Source organism: Cibotium barometz, chromosome 8 (assembly GCF_041138505.1).
Source record: "Cibotium barometz isolate CiBa-2024 chromosome 8, ASM4113850v1, whole genome shotgun sequence".
In the NCBI taxonomy this organism is placed as follows: Eukaryota; Viridiplantae; Streptophyta; class Polypodiopsida; order Cyatheales; family Cibotiaceae; genus Cibotium; species Cibotium barometz.
In genome coordinates, this window is record NC_141053.1 from 46,359,474 (window position 1) to 46,378,105 (window position 18,632).

An 18,632-nucleotide genomic window follows, 5' to 3' on the forward strand; every position below is an offset into this window, starting at 1 on the left:
CCTTATGACTGGAGACTCATAATGTTGCCACTACTGATTGAAGAAGCTGCCTTGGCGACTTCCAGTTGCGGCAACTCAAGCATATTGTCCTTATATTCAATTGCCAGCTCACAGCACAAGTATCTACAGTAGCTGGTCGGGCTAACATTAGATTATCATGCATCTTATGATCTTGGACTCCTCTCCGAACGCAAGGCAATAACTGATCATCAGTTAGCCTTTTCCTCAACTTGCATCTTGAATTCAAGTGCTTGAGCCGAGAAACATAATCCCACATGGACTCATTTTCCTTTTGCCACACAGGACTCCATCGGTCCCCACTTCAAGCAAAGCTTGGTATGAAGACATTCTTAAGCAGCCGAATGAAGTTGACTTTATCCTCCTACTTTAGTGTTTGATACCATTGGTGGGATTTCCCTTCTAGGGTCAGAGAAAAAGTATGTATCATGGTTACATCACTTACTGGCCCATAAGTTTCACAGGTAGACTCAAAGACCTTTACATGTTGGATCGGGTCCCCATCTCCTGAGAATTTTCGCACAAGCTTTGAAATGATATGTGGCTTCATCTAGGATGGTTTGGATTCTAGGGCAGTGCTAAGTTCCTTAACCATACCCCGGCCCATTTTTGCAGCCATATTCAGTAGATCTGCCCTAATGACTACGTTTAGATTTGTGTTGGGATCTATAGTTGGCCTCCAAGGAGCTACCCCCTACCTAGACCCACATCCTCTTCTTGGATAGGTTCTTCTATTCAATTTGGGTCTATGGCTGGGTCTGTGTAATTGCTCATTACCTGGCTCATTGTTAGCAGCCTCAGACCGCCTTTGTTCGATCAGGAGTTCCATGCTCTGCAAGAACACGGGATCATTGATCATTTCTTATATATCCTCTCTTGTATAGAGATGATCCCCACCTTCTGCAAAGTACCCTAAATAGATTTTCCTCCTCTTCTTGTGTCTCAAGAATTTCTTCAGCCTTTGATTCCTCATTCATGCGTTCTAGAGTTGGTATCACTCCTTTTGTTATTCCCATTCACATGCTATCAGTGGCATTTCTAGATGTTTCTGGTTCTTTGCCACGTGGTCGAAATGGATTTACATTCTCCATTTCCCTTTGTTCCTCCCTTGCTCTTTGCGTATCAAGCTCCACGTGGTCGAAATGGATTTACATTCTCCATTTCCCTTTGTTCCTCCCTTGCTCTTTGTGTATCAAGCTCTTGTTTTCTTCAGCTCAATAGCCGCAATTGTCGCTCTCCCTCAGCCCTCTTCAAGTCTGTTTCGATTTTCTCTAATTTGAGGAAGAAAACTTATCCCTTCTAACCATGGGGGTTATTCCACTAATCCTCACTATGTTAGCATTCTAGGGACAGAAGGTTGGGTTGGTAAATCTAGTCTTAGACCGTGTCCCGTGCTTGTTGACAGGCCCGTGCCCATAGATTATGCTTTATCTTCCGTGCCGTGTTGTAGACCAAAAAATCTCCTGGCTATATCAAAGATTCCGTTGGATCTCACAGGAGAAGAGGATTTTTCTTCCTCTTCAAGGCCAGAGAGTCTTAGCCCTTCTTCCATGGATTCTTTGCTACTTGTTTCTATGGCGATCAGATTCCTCCAAGCTAAAACACTCAATTGAGTGCTCACCGAGCGGTCTGAGAGCCAACACTTTTTTGGTAAGAAGAATGGGTAAGGTCATCTCCAATGAGATTCCCGAACCTTAAGTGCATGAAAAAGCATTTCAACAGATGAAATCACTACTCCAACCGTTTCACCTGGTTTTCTGTTGAACTATCTTTTTTGGTCATGAAATAGCAGATCTCCATAAAACAACATACGATGGTTCACGTCGTGAAGTTGTAGGAAGCAGTACACGCCGTGAAACAAAATGTTGTTCACGTCGTGAACTGTTTTTTACACTATGGTAACTTTTATTTCACGTTTCAAATTTCCAGGAGGTCAGAATTACTTCAAGTTGATTGGATAGACTCCAATGGTGCAATTAGAGTATTTCTCTTACTGCCCGCCGCTGGTGTCTGAGAACCCTTAATTCGTGAACTAGCAGTCTGTAAATGCTTAACTCGTGAACTGCTAACACCTGAAGTGTTAAAGCGTGAAGGATTAACTCATGAAGTATTAACCCGTGAAGTAGCAAGTTATGGTTCACGTCATGAAGTGTCCTATGCTTCACACCGTGAAACAGAATATAATTCACGCCATTAAACGGAGTATGGTTCACGCCGTGAAGTGCTTTGCTACTATTTCATGTGATAAGATTTTTTAGTTTCGTTATGTCAGATGTGTCAGGATAAGGCACCCTAATTTTAGTAAGGTAATCCCGAGATTCCCGACGCTAATTACGAAAAGTGTTTCACGTCGTGAAGTAGTAGGTTATGTTTCACGTAGTGAATCGTTTCCTACACTTTCTCGTGTTTACAACCGCATTGACAGAGTGATGGTTAGAGTGTGATTTTCCTATCCAAATGTTCCAAAAAGGTTTTGCCAAGGATTAGGAATGCAATAATGCAAGTCATGAACACAACCAATGGCTCTTTATTTTTGTAGTTTTCGTGATTTTTTAAAAAATAGAACAAAACGTGTTACCTCCTACTAGCTAACACTGTAGGAATTGGTTTGACAAAAAACAACAAAATTGAAGGTAAAACTGAGTGTAGCTTTCCTCTAAGTACTCACCCACACTTCCAATACACGATTTTTTGTAATTCCTTCTCTATCACTCAAACCTTATCTACAAGTTTCTTCACATTGCACCTTCCAAATTCAAAGGCAATAGAGAATCTTGCATAGTGGGAGCTGGAGCTCTAAGAGGATGGAAGAAACAATGGTGTTTCCCCGGCAACGGCGCCAAAAATGTTATGGGATACCACACCTCCCAAGAGGAAACTCCACACAACCGCAATCAGGAGAAGCAATAGACACAACAATCGTTGGGTACTTACCAATGCTTCGAGCTCATGTCCCTTGAGGCTCCCCAACCTCGCTTTAGAAGATCCACTCCTCCGATCTCCACCTCCACGTTGTTACTGCTGCGGAGTCACTCGCACCACAATGCAAGGCAATCTACCTCTCACTCTCCCACACACATGCATAAAAGAGGAACATGCACTAGACCACACTCTCCCTCTCTCTCTCTCTCTCTCTCTCTCAAGATAAAGCAAGATCTCTCATAGCACAAGGGGGATTGTGTTCTTTCATTATGAGAAATTACCCTTTATACATCTAGCCCTTATTCACACTTGGGCGCCCAAAACTCACTAACTAAGGCCTTGGGTGGCCAATCTCTCAAAATGTACAACTTTTATAGTGCTTTACATAACACTTATTAATGTCCTCAATTGGAGGAGCATCCTTGTTAATCCAAAATGGGATTAACAGAGGTATGTATATGTGAGTGGTAGAAGATCACTTTTATGAGATCTTCGAAGCTTGATCCATAGTGTAGGAATCTTCTTCCCATATCCATCTTGGTGGCTAAATCTCTTTCTTCACACCCCATAGCCTTCAAGCTCTATGATGAGATAACGAAGAGGATCTAGACAATGGACTAGCACATCCACAAGTGAGAAGTTGCATTTCACTGCTCTAAAGCAAAGCTCCCCGAGGAGATAGCGGAGTGAGGATCTAGACGATAAGCTAGCACATCCACAATGGAGAAGTTGTATTTCACTTCTCTAAGACAAAGCTCCCAATGACACTTGTTTCAGGGCTAGGTCAACTTTCAACTTGAACATATATGGCACCGCTTTGGGGAGCAACCTAAGGGATTAGCTTTGAATCCAATCCTTCAATCTTAATTTGGAGCCTCAGATGTGTGTTTTTGTATTATTTTCAATGTTGTTTGCATTCGGATTAGAACATTCGATTTGAAGCTTTTGAAAGGGGAAAGCTCTAATTTTATTGGCCATTTGCATGAGGTCCGGGCCCGAAAGGCATGGAATTCATTGCATTAAAACAATGGATTACTTACCTTTCGTGATTAGGGATGATATGCAATCCAAAACCCTTGGCTAGAAGCTCCAATCTTGTGGATTAGAGTGTAGAAAAAGTTTTTTTTATTGTTCATGCATTTGGTAGCATTAGAGCACATAAAATCAACAAAATATAATAATCAAACATTATGTTACTTACATAAACCCTCTCATTAAGATAGGAACATTGGGCACCCCCAAACAAGTCTAAAAAAAACCAAGCCCCAAACTACACAAACAACTCTCTGGTTGGCCATGACATGAGCCTTACCAAAAGTGACTTGAGTCTAAACAGAAGTGTGCATGACGAAATTTGATATAGGGATGTGACGGGACAAAGGTATGGATGAGTGCCATCCATGCTCCTCTCTATATGGGTCATTAGGGTATTCTTCTGATGAGACTAAGATGATTGAGAGATACATGAGACGGGATATAGAGGCTGCTTATGTTTGATAGAATCTTACATGTCATGAAGTTTGATTGACATAGGGCTTTTAGTCTACTTCATCCTTTACCTACTCGTAGTGATCCATGGGAGAGTATCACTATGGACTTCATCCTAATTTGTAGGACATCCTATGGGTATGATGTTGTTTGGACGATCGTCGACAAGTTGAGTACAAAATCACTTTAGTGAGGAAAACTATTTATAGTTGAGCACATGGTTCGCATCTTTCTTACAAAGGTGGTCCAAGCATCATGGTATTAAGAAGTTTTTTGTGGGGGGGACAAATTCTAGGGCAACAAGATTATGTTGGAGAGCTATGTTTGATATGATGGGAACAAATCTGAGTTTCTCTTCACCCTATCACTCTTAGAAATATGGGAAAAGTGAAGCTGCACATCCATCCGTGCTTGCCAACCGTGCTTGATTTGCTTAAAAGTTATGTACACGTAATGCATCAATAAGGCCTCAGAAGCTACATGTGGCACACAAGGTGGTGCAACCCATCGTGCTAGACACAAAGAGCCCTAGCGTGAGCTCCACGTCACCTACTCCCTGGGGAGACAAGGACTGTGACTAGGAAAGCATTATCATTTCGGTGCTTGCTTTCACGCGTATGTGCAATCCAGTGATCCTTCGGAATGCATCAATAAGGCTGCATGTGGCACACAGGTGGTGCAACCCATCATGCTAGACCACGAGAGCCTTACCATGTCACCTACTCCATGAGGGTTGTGACTAGGAAAGTGTTATCTTTTTGGTGCTACTATTTATTGTTTGCTTTCATGTTTATGTGATCCTTCGAGATGCCCCACGGGTTGTACTAAAAACTCCTAAGTAATACTCATCATTACAATGGTTTATATGCTGTCATAACTTAATCTTTTTTGTCCAGTATCTTTTTTGTTATTTCTTGTATTGTAATGTGATTAAATGAACAGTTTATATTTTGTCACAACTTAATCTTTTGCTCAATATTTAGTAAAGTTCCTAAAACAAACTACTCGGGTTACACTCATGCCTATAACTTCAATAGAATACCTCACATAAATAACATCTTCGACTGTAAATGTTAAAATATACTAATAATCATGCTTGTGGGATAAACGTCATTAATTACATATTTTAAGCAAGAACTTGAGCTAATGGTCATAGTGGTTTTGGAGATAGCTAGAGGAGGTGGTACCTACATGCACAAATTCTTATTGAAGGTGGAAGCACCTCATATTTTACATCATGAAAGCTTTTGTTACTACTAAGTTTTCTATTTTTTGGTCATAGTGGTTTTGTAGATGGGTGGAGGAGGTGGTACCAACATGCACAAATTCTTGTTGAAGGTGGAAGCACCTCATATTTTACATCATTAAAGCTTTTGTTACGACTAAGCTTTCTATTTTTTGCCTACAAATAGCTCATTAACGAGACAGGGGAGGGATGGTGTTCCAATCAAGTGTGATGTCGAGTATCTTTTTTGTTATTTTCTTGTATTGTAACGTGATTGAATGAATGGTTTATATTTTTGTCACAGTTTAATCTCTTGTTCAATCAACAGTTTAGTAAAGTTCCTCAAACACCCTACTCGATTACACTCATGCCTATAACCTCAATAAAATACACATATTTACCTCACATAAATAACATCTTCGACTATAAATGTTAAAATATACTAATAGCCATGCTTGTGGGATAAATATCATTCATTACATTTTTTCAGCAAGAACTTGTACTAATGGTCATAATGGTTTTGGAGATAGGTGGAGGGGGTGGTACCTACATACACAAATTCTTATTGAAGGTGGAAATTACATCATGAAAGCTTTTGTTACTACTAAGTTTTCTATTTTTTGTCTACATATAGCTCACCAATGAGATTGGGGAGGGACAATGATGGTGCTCCAATCAAGTGTGATATCCAATCTCTTTTTTTTATTTTCTTATATTGTAATGTGATTAAATAAATGATTTATAATTTGTCATAACTTAATCTCTTGTTCAATAGTTTAGTAAAGTTCCTCGAACACCCTACTCGGATTACACTCATGCCTATAACTTCAATAAAATACAGATATTTATCTCACATAAATAACATCTTAGACTATAAATGTTAAAATATACTAATAACTATGCTTGTGGGATAAACATAATTCGTTACATATTTTAAGCAAGAACTCGTCCTAATGGTCAAAGTGGTTTGGAGATAGGTGGAGGGGGTGGTACCTACATATACAAACTCTTATTAAAGGTGGAAGTGGAAGCACCTCATATTTTACATCATGAAAGATTTTGTTACTACTAAGTTTTTTGTTTTTTGCTTACGAATAGCTCACTAACGAGATATCCTAGCACCTCTCCATTTTTTAGACGTAAACCTTTTTAGCAAGATGTATATTCTTACTGAAATGGGATTAAATCACAAGCAATGTTGTTAACCACTCTATTAACATGGCTTCACTAGTCCAACCTATCGTAAGGCGCTTTGCCATCTTCTCCACTGGAACAAGCACTTATCTTTTGTAAAACAGAATTGAAACATATAAAGCGACCTTACCTTGTGCTTATAATAAATTGATTAAAAAAACGATTTATAATTTGTTATAACTTATCTCTTGTTCAACAATTTAGTAAAGTTCCTCGAACACCTTACTCGGGTTACACTCATGCCTATAACTTACCATACATAAATAACATCTTAGACTATAAATGTTAACATATACTAATAACCATGCTTATGAAATAAACATCATTCGTTACATATTTTAAGCAAGAACTTGTGCTAATGGTTATAGTGGTTTCGGAGAGAGAGGTGGCGGAGGTGGTACCTACATACACAAATTCTTATTAAAGATCGAAGCACCTCATATTTTGCATCATGAAAGATTTTGTTACTAAGTTTTTTGTTTTTTTACCTACAAATACCTCACTACCGAGATATCCTAGCACCTCTGTATTTTTTAGGCGTAAACCTTTTTAGCAAGATATATGTTCTTGCTAAATTGGGATTAGATCATAAGCATTAGTGTTACCCACTTTGCAAGTTAACATGGTTTCGCCCGTCCGACCTATCGTAAAGCGCTTTGCCATCTTACCCACTGGAACAGACACTTATCTTTTGTAAAACGATGATGGAACATATAAAGTGACCCGACCTTGTGCTTATGTCAAATAGGGAAAGTCTAACAACTTCATGTACATACTTGTTTAAGACTAGTGATAGAGGCCGGACCACTGTAAAGTTTGCCAACACTCACTTGTATAAAGTCATTTTTTACAATAAGCGATACACAATCATTCCCTTACAATAGTTTACTTGTGAACTCTTCTTTTCCCTCTTTTTGCTTGCATGTATGCTATTGAATCTAGCATGTTTGATGGATGCTTGCTAGATAGAATTGATTGTTGCATGTTGTTTGCTTGCATTAACTTCCACTTGCTCCCTCTGCTTTTGCAAAAGAGAACCACCATTTAGGACCATCTGTGGATGCCTCCATCTACGCATAGAGAGCTAGCTCTTCCTCTACCCCATTGGCACAAGGAGTGTTCCCGAGAGACTAACAATGATGACACACCGTACAAACTAGCTCACCCTTGTAGGGAACTTGCATTTTCATCTGTAAGGCAAGACCCAATGACGTGTTTCGATAAAGCTAAGGTAAGCTCGACTTAACATATTTGGTGCTCCGACTAGTCTAGGACTTAGGTCCATTCATCTAGCTATTGGAACACCCAACATTGCCCGGTGTTCACAAGAACGTCATACTCCGAAAAACATACAATCTTAGAGTCTTGAATGTGTTAGTTTTATTGATTTTGGTTTTGATTTGAAGTTCATTTGCATGAACCTAGAGACATGGACCTAACTAACATCCAAAAAAAGAGATTCAAAGAATCAAAAAACGCAACCTATTTTTGTATTTTCTTATAGTTTAACACAAATGTGCCTAAAATCGACTTCAAACCTACCTCAAGAAGCACTAGAGACTCGTTTCATTAGAGTGAAATCCTTGATACAAACCCGATCTCAACTAATTGTTGCCTTAGTTATCCACCTCAAAGCGAGGAGCTTTCAGATAAGTGAGCCTACTAAACGCAAACATGCGCGGAGGAACAACGGAACACCTAGAAACACGAGCCGCCACAATCTTCAAGACCCCAAATTCATCAACTAACTTTGTAAACAATGTTATATAAACTTCATGAAAATGGTAATAAACCACCTTTTCACCCCGACGACAACTTTACCACTAACTTGGTTGATGTGAGGATGCGGTCACCATTCGTAAGAGGGTCCACTCGGTACGTTGACATGGTTTCACCTGCCTGACCTACTATAAGGCGCTTTGCCATCTTTCACACTCGAGTGAGCACTTATTTTTTGTGAGATGACGGAACACAAAGCGGCCTTACCTTGTGCTTAATGTCGAAGAGTGAAAGTCCAAGGACTTTGTATACATACTTGCTTAAGACTAGTAATGGAGCCCATACCATTCTTGAATTTAACCAATCTAGTGTGAAAACTAGCAACTTGTATATAAGTCATTTTATACAATAAGCAATCAATCCATTGCAATAGTTTGCTTGTGTGCTCCCTCTTATGTCTTGCATTAGCTTCCTCTTGATATCCGCCTTTTGCAAGAGAGAACCACTGCAAAGAACCATCTATTGTTGCCTCCATCTAGGCATAGAGAGCTCTCCCTTCACCCCATTGGCAAGGAGGAATGTGACAACAGAGTGAGGACACCACAGAAGAGCTATTGCACCCACATAAGGAAGTTACATTTGTGGCTCTTCAGGCAAGACCCAACGACACATCCTTCAAAGATAAGCTCTTGACTTTAACAACTGGTGGGCTTGAATCTATTGCTTCTACAACTACCAACCTAATATTATCATCACCGTATCACCATCTAAAAACTACTGCTATAAAACACAACAAAACTACATTGAATGAAGCCTTAGTTACGTTAAAGCCTTAGCACCTCCATTTTGCCTCTATGTTGGATGCAACTTCTATGACAGTAACAAGGCTACACATCACAGGCATGAATGAAGCAAAGGTAAGCTTGGCTAGTGGGATTTCGCATTTTGAAGCCAAAAAAGTCGTATAACACTCGAAAACACAGACCATGGCCATGGTATAATATATTTGGCCTGAGTAACAATGGTGGCCCAAAGACATCCCCTCCTACTGGCAATGACATGACAACATATACGGACCGCTTCAAGCTCCTCAAGAAGTCCTTAAGGCATTAAACAGTGTGATGCATTTTCAAGATTTCTGTGTCATGTTCTGTACAACACCCCGACTAAAGTGTGTGTACAAGGATTCTGAAACTTCAGAAACACTGCGTTGCACTGTGTGTAAAGCAGAGTTGAAATGACGCATGCTTACTTCATGGGCCTTCAAATCCTCCTGCAAATCCAAACATGCAAAATGGGGTCAATGAGCAAAAAAGCTATTATTGAAAGGCCAGTACAACCTCCTGTAACAAACCTCCAAAGCTGCCATGGCGGACTCCCTGCAAATGGAGGCGATATCTGCACCAGTGTAACCCTTCGTACGTGTTGCAAGACCTCTCTTATCTACGTCTGGCGCACAAGGCATTTTTTTTGTGTGAATTTCAAAAATCTGTAGCCTAGCAGCTTCATCAGGTGGGCCAACGTAAAGCAGTCTATCAAAACGACCTGCAGTTTGGACAGAAAGGCATCTCAACATGAAAATGAACTACAGCATCAGGTACAGTCATGTTAATAGAAACATACAGTCATGTTAATAGAAACATACTTACATACACGCATGCAGAAATGTGCACATGTGCATGCACACACTACAGCATCATGTACAAACATGTGGGAATATACATACATGCATGAGCATGCGTGCGCGCACATACATATTCCTACATGTAGGAACATTTTCTTGATTATCCTTGACTTTTACTAAAACACATCTTGAATGATTAGCCTAACTTTTTTAACTGGAAAATTTGGTTTTTTGATGCATTGAAAAAACCTTCGAATAACATTTTTCACATGCCATTTGAATTAACTTATGTTTTGCATGTGTGGCAGAGGCATGTGAACCAGTTCTATACTAAAAAGTAACTACCTGGACGCAATAAAGCAGCATCAATTTTGTCCGGCCGATTTGTTGCTGCAATCACCGTTACACCTTTCCTCGAGCTTAATCCTGTCCATTACAAAACCATCACAAATTTGTGGCTCTACCTTCAAAATCCAAATGGGTTGCCATATAACTTAAGCAGGAATTCAAATATTTTTAGTTCAGTTCAACACGATGTCTGAGATCCAACTGGGTGCCATAACATGCCACCAAGGCTAGGGAACTAGGAACACCATTACATGGTCGTGTTTCAGTTTGAGAAAACCAACAGGCTTTCATGAAAACTGGTGGGATTTGGGGATGCTTATTAGACCTTGTCTTCACATGATGGACTGATACCATTTCTGGCATATTGTGGCATGGTTCGCAGTCCAACCTTGGATTCAAAGAAACTAGCACTAGCAGCAGGAGGTATCAGCATGGCTCTAGTCTGCTGGATTGGCATCCAAGCATGCAGGGGGAAACACATGCTGCAGCATGCACCCTCGGGACCCAAACAGTGATACAGAAGCATAACCAACAGATACAATGGTTGGAACGGCATGTAAAGTGGATGGAACAGCAAGTACAGTGGCTGGTACAGCAAGTACAGCCCTCAAAACAGCAGGTATTGTCGTCAAAATGGCAGGTACAGAATCTGGTACAGGAGGTACAGCCCTCCAATCGGCCCGTACAGTAGGTACATGGGTTGGTACAACAGTTAGGGTAATGGGGTATCTGTTGGAACGGCATGTAAAGTGGATGGAACAGCAAGTACAGTGGCTGGTACAGCAAGTACAGCCCTCAAAACAGCTAGGTACATGGGTTGGTACAACAGTTAGGTTAATGGGTACAAGGATGGTACAGCCTGGTACAACCATCAAGAGGCTAAAGTAGTAGAGAAACCTTCTGTATAGAGAGGAGTGAAGAAGTGTAGTAACTCTCCACTGTTGGCACAGATCAGGGTTAGGGTTTCAGACAGACACACACAGAGAATCAGCAGTAGCAAGCAAGTAGCTCACACTGTGGATTGCATTGGAATGTGTGGGGCTGTAGAGTCAACTCCATAATATCAAAATACAATAAAAGTGGTGGTACTTTCACATCACGAGTAGGTAGTATTATGATAGATATGGAATCGTTTTGATGAGATGGGCATCAAAGAATTGAATTGATAATTTAACTTAGACAGTGGGGGAGTAATGTGGCACATTAGACTTAGCCTAAGGCATAGCGTAGTGCTATTCGTGCTACTTAGAGGCTCTGATTTTAGGTTGTGGCAGAGCTTGCCAACGTGATGAAGGCAAGCTTGAGCGATTGGGAGGCATTGAAGCAGGAATTGTAGTGGGTGTGGTAGGAGGACACAAAGTTATCCACGATGATGGCTTTCAACCCCTTGATGCTTTCATCATGTTCTGACCCATCGTCTCCAGGTGGACATCCCCTACATGGCTACCCTCTTCCTCATCGTGAACGTCAAAGAATGCCTTGATCTTCCCTTGTCATCAAAAAAATTCCCAGCATCAATTGGGCATCCATCAAAAACTTCGTGAGAACCAACATCTGGCAAACATTTCGTTGGCACAAACGTCCGACATAACACTCTGTCACGTAAGTAAGAACGTCTAACGATGTCCCCTCTCATCAACATCCAACCCGCAATCAACTTAACAAAGGTAGGTAGACATGAAAGGTGTGCTCACCAGGATTGCATCAAACAATCTTGTCTTGTAGCTCGATGGGACCTTGATCATGTTGCCATGTATAGGGTCACTAACCCATGTCACGATCAAGCTAGCTTGCCTCATAGCTCTTATTAGGTGTGGTAGCTTCAACCACAACTTTTTAGCTCTCCTCCACACAATCACTATTAGCCTACCTAGCTTGTTATGTGGATTCAATATCTTGAACATCTTTACCAACTATATCGGATCCATCTTGATGCTCACCTGCCACAGCAAAACGAGTTTACAACTCAACCTTTGATTAGACCAGCTAATTATGATAATGGGGGTAAAGGGTGAAGGTGGGAGTTTAGCTGTCACTGTCAAGATAGGTCGGGGCCCAGATGGACAACCTAGTACAGGCAACGAAGGCAGAGTGTCACACCCTTTGGGTGCCATGTGTCACACCCTTTATATCTTTAAATTCAAAATTCAAATCCTTAGATGCCACGTTATGAAAAGCCCAAAAATTAAAAAAATCCCAAAAAATCCTTTAGGTGCCACATGTCACACACTTTTTTTTTTTCCGAGAAAAGATCCTTTCATTAGTTATATAAAAACGCCCGTAGGGCTACAAAAGATCTCTCCTGCTCATAAGAGAAACAGAGCAGTGAATACAGCATGGCAGCCCGGGAGACTCTCCCTAGGTGCTGCAAAATACAAGCATCAGTACAAAGGACTGAGAGGCTAAATCATACAATAGGGGGGGGGGGAAGAGCCAAACAGGTGGCCTGTAGTGCCAACGGGGGGATCCCGTGTGTAAGGTGTAGAAGGGGCCACAGCGCCAAGTGGTGTGAAAGGCCTGGCGCCGCAAGATCGCCTCATCCGAGTCTCCCTGGATGCGGTCGTACTGTCCTCGCAGGGTGTGGATCAACTCCTGCCAAATCCCCCGTACAGTCTCTGCTGGTGGCTCCAATCTCCCCTCAAAGGCCGAAAAGCACCGGGCCCTCTAGGTGAACCAGATGGTGAGGCTGTTGAGGAGCTCCCATCGTAAATCCCGCTCCTGTGTCCAGTTGGCGGACGAGAAATCCGGTGCTGGAACCAGGCGAGGCTGGCCCCTAATAAATCTGATGGCCTGACTGCCCTGCTCCATCTCATAGCCCATAGCAGGCCCTGACGAAGTCGATCAAGCAGCGGCACTCCACGTAAACATACCCTCTGGAGAGAGGGGAGCCAGAATACGCAGCATCCGCAGCCAAATCTGCTGCGCCTGAGGGCAATCCCAAAGGCAGTGTCTCTGTGTCTCCATAGGGTGGTCGCATCGGACGCAGGCCGCCGAAAGACCGCTGTAAGCAAGCCAAGTGCCAACTGCTGAGCCCCTGTGGGCGACCAGCCACTGAAAAGTCGAGATCCTGCGGGCCTGTCGACTAGCCCAGAGCCGAGCCCAAAAATCCTCCAGGAACTCCTGTGAGAGACCCTGTAGCCGCCAATGCCCCGCTGCCGCTGGAGAGACCGTCCTCCTCGCCGTCAAATTATGCCGCCCCAGCCGAACAGTATACTGGAAAAAGGTAATCTCTGTGGCCTCAAGGGATGCATAAGGATCATGCCACTCGTACTCCCCGGGGTCCCACTGTAGCCGGGCCAAGGGGCGCGCTGCATATGCCCATATGCGCCAATCCGGGAGCACATCAGCAGGATCAGGGTCTATATGCCACTTCCGAGAAGCGGCGGCCACTACCCGAATCCTCTGAAAGGTGCACTCTGCAACCAAAGGCGACTCCACCTCCACTCGCTGGAGTCTGCCCTCATCCTGAATCTCATAGTAGAGGCAACTGCCATCCTCAGTGCAAGCTCTGACAGCAATCAGGATCTCCAACTGTGTAAAGGCTCCCATCCACCGTGGGGTCACTGGCTCGAGAGGCGTGAACCACTCCTCTGTGAGTGCCTCCTGAATATCATCTCTCATAATCAACCCCCCTCTGAAGTGGCTCAGCTACATGTCACACACTTCCTTTACAGATATATAGATAGAGATATAGATATAGATAATATATACTATATGTTGTCATGTATTAATTAGCTGTGAAATTTCTACCTTTGAACCTGCCAGAGGGGAAAACATGAAATTTCAATTTACCCAACCTATTGCAGCACATATACTTTTATGGAAAACCATAGCATCGAGTTGTGTAATACCTTTTTCAAGAAAATCTGAGCTAGGGGGGTGGCTAAGCTAGGGGCAAACATTTTCATGATAGCTGCTATGTGTGGACATAGGCAACATTACTGAGGTAGGCAGCCAATGCATCACAGATGCTTTCACCACCGTTAGCTATTTTCCTAAGCAGGGAGAGATTGAGAAGACCTTTAGAGATAAGGGCTCGTGTCGCCGATGTAGATAAGGAAGTTGTGAAGTATGCATGCGGGTAGTACTACGATGCTGTAAGTGACCTCATGGAAAATAGTCCCCAATGGCCTTCCAGAACACGATTAAAAAGATGTTAAGTTGGCAATAGAGTATTCATGTAAGGGGGTGAATAGCCACGACAAAAAGGGGTAAATGGTGCCTTGTTCGAGCTCCTCGACTTGGCAGGGCCATGCAGAAGTTCACCACGCATGCAAAGAGTTAAGTCTCGAGCAAGATGTGGGCGGGCGGCAAGGACTCACCCTAGCCTACAAAAATGTTGAGGAAGCGGCTGACTACATCCACCTCCCCCTATATAACGATGGTGGGCGACCCCCTCGCTCATAGTAGGAAGCGTCGGTGGAGGTAGCCTTCATGGAAAATTGCGTACAACCCTCATCTCCATAGCAATTAGACAAGCCTTGATCTATCAAATACTCAATATAGGGATGACATTGAATCTTGACTACATAAAACCACCACTTGAAGCAATTAGGCAAGCCCTACTCTGTGCTCGATGATAGGAAGGAGGAGCTCCGTCCCCGAAGGGAAATCAAAGAGCAGCTTTACCCTTGAAGGGACTTTGAATCTTGACTTACATACAACCACCACCCCAAGCAATTAGGCAAGCCTTGCTCTGTGCTGCTCGATGATGTAGGAAGGAGGAGAGGTTGTTCAACCTCGATTGCAATGCCTCACACACCTCGTCAAAGGGGAGGCATGGGTGGTGCTACCGCGTAACTTTCATGATATAGCTTGCCTTGCAAAACACGACCAAGTAACTTTCATCATTAGACATGTGCCACATGTAGCCTAGAATCTCTCTCCCCTCTCTTGCCAATTGTCCTTGTCTCTTTGTCCCTCAACCTAGATCTCTCATCTTGCCACATGGTACACCTTCTCCTTATATCTATATAGAAGATATAGATATATAGGTATAGAAGATATGGTTATGCTTGACAGTGCCGGTTAGGTGCGTGTGCATGTATGGTGTGATTGCATGAGTGATGTATGTGTGAAAATTGGATATGTGAACATACCTCCACAATTCGGCATCTTTTGCTTGTGGTAGTCGGTGCACCTCGCACATAGGCACGGTTGATTCCTTTCCCATGAAATTCCAACAGAACATAGATAGTGAGAGCCCATCCAATTTTAGCCACTGTAGTGGATAGCTTTTGTGTTCATGATGATGGAGGTTGAAAGGCCTTAGTGAGGACCATAGTCGAGCTAATTGATATAATGCGTAGGTTGTTGAGAGTGTGAGCTCAAACGACCGTGGTTGTGGCAAGGGGTTAAGTTGTGTGAATGGGAGGGTGGTTGCTTTCCTTTTTCTTCTTCTTTGCAAGCCGCTTTCTGCACTCATTCAAATAGTGGCTGGCTTTTTGCAATAGTGACATTTATCCCTTTTCTTGGGCTTGCCTGCATCATTTTTAGCCTTTTGTGAAGCCTATCCCAAATCAGCCTTTGGCTGAAAATTACTTTTGGCTTTTCCCTTGTTCTTGCCATGGGCAACAAAAGCCCCATCACTACTATGCATGACGGAAGATTTGTTCTTCCGATTCTACCCTAGTAGTAACAAGCCAACCAACTCTTCAAACAAGATTGGTTCCGAGTTTCCTCGCATAGATAGATTGAGTGATGTGTGGTAAGTTTTTAGCAGTGATGATAGTGTCGTGGAAACCAATTTCTTTTCAGAAACGACCTCATCAATATTGAGCAACTGCTCCCAAAGTTCCTTGATCTTCGTAAGATGATCAGCCATACTATCACCATCATTCATGTCCAAGTTCTCAGGTTCTTTCTTGAGATATGCAATCCTGGCCTCATTCTTTGCTTGATACATGGTTTCAAGTACATCCCAAGCTCGCCCCATGAGGTCTTGCAAGACCGGATATATGGTTTACTGACAAAACAATCAAAGCCATCGCTTGGGCATCACGAGTATCCCATGTGTGAGGGAGGAGTAGGTATTGCAGCTTGTTGAGCACCACGGCCAGGTGTGTTAGGTGCTATGTCAACAGGGCGTACTCTTCACCTAACACGTAACCCCATAATCCTTTGGCCACAAGAAGGTTTCGGACCATGAAACTCCAGAGGGAGTAGTTATTGCCATCCAATTTGTCCTCTTGGGACAAAACTCCGAATATATCGGTTGTATTCCCAGCCATAATGCTGAAATCTCTTTACCTAGAGGTATGCAAACATGTGCAACCAATATGCTGTAAAAAGCACGTGGAGGCAAAACCCCAACGCACCAGAGTGCAATGCAAGGCAACCACAAGGTCTTGTGTAAATGTTTTGCCCCAAATACAAGGCTGCAAATAAAGTTTGTAGTGTCCTGAGTCCCTGACAACACAATCACTGCATAAACTCGCACAATCACTGCATAAATTTGCAAACAAGGCTTGCAATGCGAAAAGCCCCACATTTGTGGGCACCAATGGGCTGTTTTATGTATCAATTGCACATAAATCACAAAAGCTCCAAAAATCTGTGCACCAATGAGCTTTAATTGTGCGATTAATCACTGATTTAGGAAAGCCCCAAATTTCTCTGTGTCTTGTAACTGCAATTGTGCATTTTTATACACCAAATTCCCAAATTTTCATTGAACCTTGCACCAAATCAGGCCCTGTATTGCTGCATGTACCTGTATTTTGCACTGACGCAAGTATTTCACAAAAGCCCCATGAAATGAACCCAAATCAAGTACCTGAATGGCTGCTTGAGGTGAGGGGGTTCGCTGGTCATGAATGGGCAGGCTAGTGATGAATGGGCAGCAGAGGCAGCTTGCACGCAACTCGGCCGACGAGGAGGAGCAGAGGGGCGGTGAATAGTGAGCTGTGGCCGGACGGTGACGTGATCTGGGTGGAACCGGCGATGGCGAGCGACTTGGTCGGAACTAGCGATGACGACGTTTTGGTCGGAACCAGCGATGTCGACAGACGGTGGAACTGCCAAGCGGAATAGTGCCAAGTTTTCACGAAAATTCGACGGTTGCCATGTAAGCCCCAAGTGTGGTTGAGCTCTGCCAAACTGCGCCCGCTATGGAGCTAGCGCTGTTGGTCGGTTGGGCGGAGGTGGTGCCTTGGGAACTAGTGCCGTCGGGTGGGGTGGTTGAATGGGGAGGTTGTCGGTGTGGTTGGAGGCAGGGCTGGCGACAGAGCAAGGGGACAATGGCCCGAGTACTACAGCGTCGACGGACGGACGGAACTGTAGGCGTGTGGGTGTCGCTGGACGGAACTCCAGGCGCAGCTTAAAGCGGCGGCGATGGCCTGCATGACAGGGACAGAGAGAACTAGGCTTTGATACCACTGTTGGCACAGATCAGGGTTAGGGTTTCAGACAGACACACACGCAGAGAATTAGCAACAGCAAGCAAGTACACAGGGGATGGTGATTGATGCTCACACAATGGATTTGCATTGAAATGTGTGGAGCTGTAGAGTCAACTCCATAATATCAAAATACAATAAAAGTGGTTGTGTCCTTTCACACTAGATATCCAAGGGGAAAAGAAAGGTGTCCTTGGTTAGCCCATGTTCACATGTGGCACTACTCATAGCATATATGCCAATATCCACAAGTAGTAGTGGAGAGGAATGCGGGCAAGCAACATAGTGGAGGCTAATTTGCAGCAAGAGAGCTTTTCCAAATGAAGAGAGAGGGCTCCAATTTATAGATTTGGGGCTCTCGTGAACTAGAATGGCAGTAAAAGTTATAATGACAAGTGTAGAGCTGAGGTGATAAGTGTGGGGCCACTTGTCTCACTTTGATCCATTGTCTTGCCACATGTCCCTATTTAAGAGATGGATGTGAACGGAATTTCCATTAGGGGTTGTCTAAAAATAGTAAACCCTCCTAGATTTTAGGAGTGTGATCCTTTGTATTCTAGGATAATTTCCCATTCCCAAAGCTTGTACTTCCAAATAGATAGACATCCTAGAGTTCACTATAGCCCTTTCATTTATGCCTGGAAATGTCCAGGGTGGTGACATCCTCCCCAACTTCTTAAAAGTTGTCTGCAACTTT

At 43.0% G+C, this 18,632-nt stretch overlaps 2 protein-coding genes across 2 annotated transcripts in view; one reads left to right on the forward strand and one right to left on the reverse strand.

The window, feature by feature from the left end:
* Positions 1 to 9,473: 9,473 nt before the first annotated feature.
* On the reverse strand, positions 9,474 to 10,971 carry LOC147636338 (calmodulin-interacting protein 111-like). The gene is made up of 4 exons (XM_086802108.1): positions 10,890 to 10,971; positions 10,536 to 10,616; positions 9,921 to 10,111; positions 9,474 to 9,839 (listed from the first exon to the last, which is right to left on the reverse strand). The coding sequence occupies exons 1-4, from the start codon at positions 10,969 to 10,971 to the stop codon at positions 9,696 to 9,698; spliced, it is 498 nt and encodes a 165-aa protein (XP_086658234.1). The 3' UTR covers positions 9,474 to 9,695.
* Positions 10,972 to 17,508: 6,537 nt separating this feature from the next.
* LOC147636339 (calmodulin-interacting protein 111-like) overlaps positions 17,509 to 18,632 on the forward strand; it is a 32,355-nt gene continuing 31,231 nt past the window's right edge. The window contains exon 1 of the mRNA XM_086802109.1: positions 17,509 to 17,604. Coding sequence (XP_086658235.1) covers positions 17,509 to 17,604 — 96 coding nt within the window. The remainder of the gene's footprint in view (positions 17,605 to 18,632) is intronic.

What these genes read in the sequence shown, in the direction of transcription:
- LOC147636338 (XM_086802108.1), bottom strand. Translation starts at nt 10,971, where the DNA reads ATGCTGATACCTCCTGCTGCTAGTGCTAGTTTCTTTGAATCCAAGGTT. An exon ending in GCCACAATATGCCAGAAATG is followed by an intron (nt 10,617 to 10,889) that starts GTATCAGTCCAT and finishes TGTAATGGACAG; the next exon opens with GATTAAGCTCGAGGAAAGGT. An exon ending in TGCTGCTTTATTGCGTCCAG is followed by an intron (nt 10,112 to 10,535) that starts GTAGTTACTTTT and finishes TCCAAACTGCAG; the next exon opens with GTCGTTTTGATAGACTGCTT.